General features: G+C 32.4%; 1 protein-coding gene across 1 annotated transcript in view; it reads left to right on the top strand.

The window, feature by feature from the left end:
- Smp_148400 (putative calmodulin-binding transcription activator (camta)) overlaps positions 1-8,944 on the top strand; it is a gene marked incomplete at its 5' end in the record, with an annotated part of 53,617 nt that overhangs the window by 21,061 nt on the left and 23,612 nt on the right. The window contains 2 exon segments of the mRNA XM_018795775.1: positions 3,046-3,159; positions 4,364-4,427. Of these exon segments, the coding sequence (XP_018650054.1) occupies positions 3,046-3,159; positions 4,364-4,427 (178 nt within the window).

The following is an 8,944-nucleotide window of genomic DNA, read 5'->3' on the forward strand; positions in this document are numbered from 1 at the left end:
GCACATCCACGATCTCGCAACCGCGATATTCGAACCCATGACCTACCAGCTTCGCGACGGAGCACTTAATTAAGTTAGACATTAACACCGTCGGATGCCGGCTCAGCGGTCTATCGGTTAAGTGCTCCGTCGCGAAGCTGGTGGGTCCTGGGTTGGAATATTGTGGGTGCGAGATCGTGGATGCGCACTGCTGAGGAGTCCCATAATAGGACGAAGCGGCCGTCTGTTGCTTCCAGGTTTTCCATGGTGGTCTAGCCTCAATTGACTCATGTTTTCAACTATGAAAATTAATTTAATTTAATGACTTTCTCTTAAATGAAGCATTTCTTTTTTCTCTCTTCTTTTTCATTTTTTATTGTATCTCATGTCATCAGATATAATTAATAACAATAATAATGATCACATTCCTTTCATATTCTCCTCTTCAAGGCCAATAGATGAATATTGTCAAAACAATCAAACTGTAAGTTTCCATTTTCCCATTTTTCTTAAAAAAAATTTGTATCATATTTAACATTAACTTATTGTTCACACATTGAATCGTTTTAGTTTTATTCCTTTCCTATAAATTATGATCAGTTATCATCTTACAGTGTATTGAACTTGAATAATTTACCTAATATTAGTTTATTTTTCAGTCCGGTTAGTTTTCACAATTAAAATTTAATACCATATAACTGCATAATATTTTAAAGTAGAGATTTCTGATCGTTTTCTCGTTCTTTGCAATTTTTTTGTATTCATTATATTTTTGTTAAGTGAATGATTATTTATTGAATAAAAGATCCGAATTTTGTTGGCATTCGGTTTCCTACGTCGGACTCTTTAGTTAAGAAGCTCTCGTTCTTCTGGAAATTATTAATACACTATTTCAAGTGGAAATGAATCTTCTCAAAATTATTTTACTGATGATGATGAGATTGGTTGGCTTCGCAATGATTGTTATCTTTGTGTATTATTGCATCTTAGTTAATCGTTTTATTCGGTTTACCTTTTTGTCTTGTAGAGAAATTTTAAAAACTTACTTCTTGGAGCAAACGTTGATGAAACTGTTTAGAAAGACAAAGAAAGCTTTATATTCAAACTATCTATCTCAGGGGGAGAAAAATCACTAAAATCATTCAAATGGGCTTCAGGTCTTTTCTATCATTTTAAATAATCTGACTGTATTGTCAGGAAGTTCAGAAATAGGTGGTTTATGTCATAGTTTATCAGTTGTAATTTGACATTATCCTTAGTTGATTGTCAGGCATGAAATCTTCGAATTGATTTTATTCTTCTTTGTTACCTATAGAAGTTCAGTCGTTCTCATGTGAAAATTACTACTGGAAATCTTGTTATGTTTCTTACTTGGTTACTGAATTTACTTATTTAATTCACCTATTTTTATGTGCTTGAACTGTCATATATATCAGTCTGTGCATGTATTTTAACACCTAACATCACAGAGCTACTTATTTTTATTATTTTATTGACTTACATCCAGAGTGAAATCAGTTATATCCTAAATAGTTTAGCTGTAACGTGTTTTTTAAACTAAGTTAATGAAGAAACATGAACTTGAATCTTTTGTGGAATATGAATTTCTTACAGTGTTACAGTTGTAATTTCTTGGTAGAGAGAGATCTTTAGGCACAAAATCACAGAGTACAGGCATGAACTACACGACTCATTACTAACCACAAATGATACTTTTTCGAATGATGGAGATTTTATAAATTAGTTAGATGTGTGTGGTACTGTTTTTTTTAGATGAGTAGTTTAATTACCAAATTTTTACTATCATTTTCGATATCATCACTGTCTACTTGAAGTAGATCCTCAGAGAACGCAATGCCACCAATCATTTGCTGATGCCGATCACCTACCATCACTGAAGTAAATGGTTCTATGATTCTAGTCTGTGAATCTAAAAGTCGAAAGTCTAATGCTTTAATCATCAAACTACTGCTTCTCCATTATAATTCACCAAATATATATATAACATCAAACTATCTTTTTTCAAATGTTTCATCCTATTCGGGATTTATCAACTAAATGTACCTGCATCCTAATGTTCTTATTCACACTGTCGCCCGAACCTAACGCCTTTTATTTCAAACATCTGACGCGTTATTTACTGAGTTAATAAGTCTAGATATTCACTAACTTGTTCAATTGATATGAAGGTAATAATAAAAGTTTGTAATTTCCCATTTTTAACATTCACGACTTCAATCATATATTGTCATTTTTCATTATTTACTGTCTTTTTTAAAAACAACAGTCCAAGTATGATAATAACAATAATGTTAACTCAGACAGTAATGATAATAATCCAGACAGTGAAGTAGAGGCAAGTTCTACTGTGAACCAATTATTGTTTCCTAATGATAATCATAATAGTGTGGAATCTAATAATTTACTATCTGATGTCGTAATTAACTGGGCTAATGATTATCCCTATTCATCATCACTAACAATGAATAACTTTGAAAATTTGGACACAACAAAAAGCATCCAGTCAAATGCTGATAATCAAAATGTCAATGATGTTGTTAATTATAATCATCAATATGTTAATACTGTTGGTAGTCCACATTCCAATGAAATCACTACTACTTCTACTACTACTACTACTGCTAATAATAGTAATAATGATTATTATCATACTAATGAAGCAGTAGTAGTAGTAGTAGAGGATCCAGCTGGTATAACACCCACTGATATCGGTTATTCTGATGAATTAATAAGTCTCACTGATTTAATCATCACATCAACATCAACACCGTCACCATTCATCTCAACTTATACTGATGAAAATTTAGGACTTTTATCAAATGAATTAATTACTGATAATAATCTACTTGGAAATGACTTTACACCGGTAACAACTACAACATCTCCATTAAGAACCGCTAGCAAAATTATCAATAATGACTGTAACGATTGTTGCTGTATAACAGAACAACATCAATCTAATCATAAATTCCTTTCAAAAGAACATTTTTCCAGTGAATTATCGTCTAGTAATTTCAATGTTCATACAATAACTAATAATGGTAGATATGCTATACAAATTAATCATGTTAATATTGATAAAGAAGAGATAAGTAACAATCGGTTCGATAATCCTATCAGTGAAATTGATGATAATTTGAATCTTGAAACTTGCAAAAAGTTAGTAGCTTGATTTTTATTGTATACTTTAACAATAATGAATTAGTGAAGTGAACAAGTTAGATAGTTTAATTAGGAGGCTTTTGTTTCATTTTCTATTCTAAATAACATCACTACATTACTTCAGATAGATGTGAATATTCTTAAAGTGATTTCATTGAGGATCTTGTTTTACGAGTGGGTTGTATTGGTTATATTTGTGTCTTGGGATTCTGGGTATTGATATGAACACTGGTGAACTATTAAAAACCCAAGGAGCAATGGGAGATATTTTAATTCTAGTTTGGGGCTTATTGGTTGTACACATTCATGAACATATAGCATTAAGGGACCGAATTCAACATCTTGTACCATTTTGGTGTGGGTTATTTATATCCACATGAGTAGTATATAACGATGGTCGGGCACTGAATGTATTTCAGTAGAAGATCGATAACGAAAGAACGGGAACGAAACGCATTTCGTATGAGAATGCATGAACAATAATAATCGGAGACGATGGACCGAACGGTGAAGATTGAGACAATTGTTTGACAGTTTGCAAATTAACTGTTTACTGTATGGTTGTCAGATTTTAGTCAGATAGTCTGTAATTTTCGTGTCAAATACATTCGATTATCCCCACTCGTCTTCTTGTTCACTACACCATAACTTCCATGTTAACTTTAAACCACTGTCTCGAAATCAAGTGGTCCACATTCCAAACATCATTCAATTAACCACCAGCGTCAATTATGAATTACTATTATTCTTGTCACATAAGTTAGTGGTTTGGGCGTTATAAATTAGTCGTAAGATAGTTTCCATTTATAAAATGATATTAGTCTAATGACCTTTGGGAATCTCACTGTACTAGATTGTTCTTTGTTTGAGCTCGAGACGGTCTAATAATTAAAAATCAGCTTTTCAAATATTTAACGCTAAGATCTTGAGGCTCCCCCCAGTTATAAATATCCATTCAATCCATTCTGTTCCAACTGACGTCACATATTGCAACATAGAATCATCAGTTGACATAAGTCGATAAAACGGGAATCCAACTGTACTACCGGTCTGTTCTTAGTTTTATTCGTTAAATGTCTTAAAAAGAGATCGTTGCTATTACAAACGTATTGAACTTCCTTCATATATTAATCGAATTTTTAAGTATACATTTAAAATCCCTTATTCCTTTTTCTTGACTTTACTTCATTTCATGATTTAGTATCTACTCACCCAATCATCGTTTACCTCTGATAACAAATGTTTATGAACCTGAAAAAAACGAAGTAAGTGACAAAGCAGATATTTTATCTTGCAGTAAGTTTGCGTATTAACTTATGTATAGATTATTTGGTGATTTAATCAATTACTTAATATACTGGTTTATTCATGTTCTAAAATTTATGTTTTTATTTTTTCTTAATGCAATTTTAAGAGCATCATACAGTTTGTTTCATTAACTAACTATTGGACCCAAAAGAATGATATCTTCATTCCCAAGGTTAGTATAAGTTCTATTATCAACTAGTTGACTGATATGAGATTCACTGCGAGGATTACTAACAATTTCCTACTCGTATTTGAAACTTGATCGATCTTTGAGTACTAAGTCTTCTTTGTTGATATCATTTTACCTATTCGTTATTAAAACTCACTGATGATACCGCTAAAGTAAAGTAAACTTGGATTCCAATATACTAACAGTAAAGAGTTCTAACCATTATTAGGTCGCTGCTCTTCTGATTAACTGTATCGTTAATTTTAGTTTAAAAGCATTTACGATACTACAATCATTTATTGATATAACTCACCAGCACGAATACAACTTGTTCTTATTGTCTTTAAATCTACACATTCAATAATTTAAGTACCTGATTCGATTAAATAAGTTGATACTTATCAGTTTCATCTTTTGATAGTTGTTCAATTAGATTCTTGTTTTAATACAATTACTTAATTAGTATTCGTTCACGATTATACAATTCCGTCGTTATTAATGACAGTTACATACACTCACGCCCCCAAATGCCCTGGTACGGCCGAGAGTGGATAGAGTTTGCTCTCTCTCTTGAAATGCCCTCACATGGTCACGCGTATACAGTCACTTCCAGGAAAGTCCTACTCACTGCCTTCTCGTGATGGAGGTATTGTTTACTAAATCGAGAGGACGAAAAGCGAATGTCTGACGCTTTAACCGGGTTGGTGGGCATAGAGGATGAACCTAGAGGAGTTAGAAAACCCTTATTCCAAACCAATGATCCACATGGGCTCCAGAATCCTGAGGGAACAAATAGCGTATGGGCCAGTTATTGTCACCGACTACCATGAGACTGTATCTTTTAATGTTGTTCCACTGACTTGTGGATTAGACCTTTGGGTCGAAGGCTCCTGGTGTGTCCCTCTAAGAAAATCACCTGCTCCGATATGGTCACTCGAACAGTATCACATCCCTCACACAAATCAAATGAGATTTGTGTGGCGCATATGTATTCGGTGCCTCTTTTGTACCAATATTTATGTATTCAAATAAATAAATACACTCACAGTGGTTTTGTTAATATCTTTTTCCTTAACCTAAAAAAATGTTTACACTTTTTTTTTAGAGTCTGAGTTAAAACTTATAAAAATTTTAATGTCTGAGTTTCATTTACAGATAAGTAAACTTATTGAATGATTTTTTCTTATGATAACACAATTTAATTTGATTAAATATTAAAGTGATTGAGTTAATTGAATATAAAGTTTACTCACCAATTCGATTCTTAGTAGATTTTATAATACAGAATCATTGACGAACTAATTAAGTGTAGATTCTAAGTAAATTACATTTATTATTTATGTGTAAAATATATTCATTCAACTTAGTTTAACTTTGAGTGACTTATTAAATAATATAACTAACTAAAGATGATCACAAAGTAATCAATAGTCTCACACGTTCATTGTAAAAGATTCTACTTACTTTTACTTACACCTGTTACCCCTCGTGGAGGAGCATAGGCCGCACACCAGCATTCTCCATCCAACCCTTTCCTGGGCAATTCTTTCCATTTGTTATTCATCCGGTGTAATGTGTTCTTTGGCTTTCCTCTTTTCCGATTCCCTTCCGGATTCCAAGTTAGGGATTGCCTCTCGTTGTAAAAGAACTTTTTAGTTATTTGAATAACAAAGAAGTAATGATAAATAATGATGTAGAAGGTCCAGGGGTGAGACTGTTATCGTGGATGGTTTAAATCGAATTAAAATATCACTACTGTTGAAATATCATATCATATTCACTTTTCTAGATGTAAACCACTAATTTCTTATGGTGAATAGGTCAGCAGAGCTGTCATTAACATTCTCCAAAATATGAATAATTTACTTATGTACCAAGCACAAATTTATATGCTCAGCTTTAAGCCACTAAAGTTGTATGCGAACTAATGATACCATTAGCCCTCCTGAACCGAAATAGGCTAAGCTGGATTTGAACCTGTGATCTACTAATTGAAAGCTAAGTGTTTTAACTATAAGTTCATTACTCTTTTCCAAAATATACATTCATGTGAGTTATCTTAGTTCCAATTCATCAATCGCAAGTTACATATTCTTACTATCATAAAACAAATTATTTAACAGGTTTTTAAACGGAAAAAACGTAATACACTTCATCTCTTGCAATCAATAAAACACTTTTAGGTCTTCACTTTTGTTTCACGACTTAATTTTACCAATATGTGCACCAAAATAAACTGTTATGAGACAAGAGTAACTATATATATAAACTACAAGCATACCAAACTTTCGTCGTTGATAACGCCGAAAGGTTCTTTTATATTTTGTATTTATTCAGTATCCCAAAATTGTATTTTTGTTGTAAAATATGTAGAATATAGTTATTTATGAAATACCAATTCAGATTTATGTATACTTTTTCCTACAGGTATTGAATATTACGTCAAAGTGTATTCAGCAAAAAAAATAATATTTTTGTCTTCTGGACGTTTATCATAATAATGATTAAGTAGACATCATTTTCTAACCAAATAAGCATAAGACATATCATTATTCTATAGTGGAAAAATAACTATATCTTGCTGACAATTTCTGTGCTTGTTTGTCTGAATTTACCAGTTTTAACCGACTGATTTTCAGCCTAAATAAAAAAAAAACTTGGGATGTTTCAGGTATATTGTTTAATGCCAAGATTTCTATTAATTCTGGTTGATAATGATAAATGCAAAAATCACTGAGAATCAGGTTGTCAACGCGTTACAATCTAAAGCCTGTCATCAATGAAAAGATTTGATTTCACACATAATTGTACTCGTAAGGATCAGACCTTCTGATAATAACTACTGAAAGTTTTCTACAGCAATCTATATTTGAAACTTCAGTCAATCTATATCGTTCAATTTTATTGGTGATATCAGAGAGACAGATGTTTATGGTTCTTAGATTTTTGCACCTAAACAGAAACTATTCTCTAATACACAGCATTTTTCTAAAGTATTTCGTATGCTACTAGTTTTTACACCTTACTTCTCCCTCATTTCTTTTTCTTTGGTAAATTTTTAAATGATTATCATTCTTCATCTTGTGTTGGCCGTTTGAATCTTCCGATTGATATTTGGGATTGATTAGTCTCTTATTAGCATATTTGCATCCTGAGTGGTTGGATTCAATATTGCCTTAAGTCACAATCATTATAAGCAGAGATGGATGGTGGTTAGCAGTGGAATCCACGACGCTCGTTCCGTTCTATTTGGAACTCGTCAGCTGGATGTACCCTCGTCCCAGAGTTAATCGTCATTCTTCCCTAAACCTTTTATTCTGGTAATCAGATTACGTACTTAGTTTTCACAAATGTTCTCTTCTCTATATAATCTTATTTGCGTGTATGGGTACGTGTCAGTGCGTTTTCTTTTCTCATCTCTCTCTTCGAAACATACATACGCACCATAACCTACAAATCGTTTCTAATTTCACGCACTGAAACTGATGTTTTTCATTTTTTACTGAATTATTCATTTTATTTGATAAATTATTAAGTAGTAGGGTTTATTCTTTTCAGTGACATTTTATTTTGTTCTTTTATTTAGAAATTATTAGTTCTGAGTTGTTTTAAGTTGGTATTTTTAAGAGTGGATTGATATTTGTGTTTTCTTGGTATAAGAACACTGTGAACAGATGTCTTAATATTAATTATAGCTCTATTGAAATTATAGTTATTTGATCTGTTCTTCCAGTATTTTGAAGACTGTTTTCCATCACAAAATGACTAATAAAAGTTAAGTAGCACTGGGTATCAACCTCGTTCCAGTTACTTAATTAAAACGATCAATTGTAAAATAGACCGTCTTGTATTGTTACAAACCATTCTCAAAGTATTTAAATGATGGACTGGTAAATGGGTTAGTATCATTTAACTGGTGAGAAGTATTACTGCTACTTCTACCATTACTGAATTTATTAGTGTTAGTTTGATTCATTTCAATGAGTAACAACACTATCAGTGAAACAGTTTGAATTTCATGTATCAGTTCGTTGTTAAATGACAATAAAGTTGTTTACACTGGCTTACAAACTAATTTTCATTTCATAATCTAGAAATATGTTCATAATATCAGAAGGGGTTTTGTGGAGATTTAGTATTTATCATAGTTGAAAGCGTGAGTCAATTGAAGCTAGACCAACATGGAAAACCTGGAAACACTGGACGGCCGTTTCGTCCTATTATGGGACTCCTCAGCAGTGCGCATCCGCGAACCCGCTCTCGCGAGATTCGAACCCAGGCACCTACCAATCTCGAGCCGAAGCC

Source organism: Schistosoma mansoni, chromosome 2 (genome assembly GCF_000237925.1).
Source record: "Schistosoma mansoni strain Puerto Rico chromosome 2, complete genome".
Taxonomy (NCBI): Eukaryota; Metazoa; Platyhelminthes; class Trematoda; order Strigeidida; family Schistosomatidae; genus Schistosoma; species Schistosoma mansoni.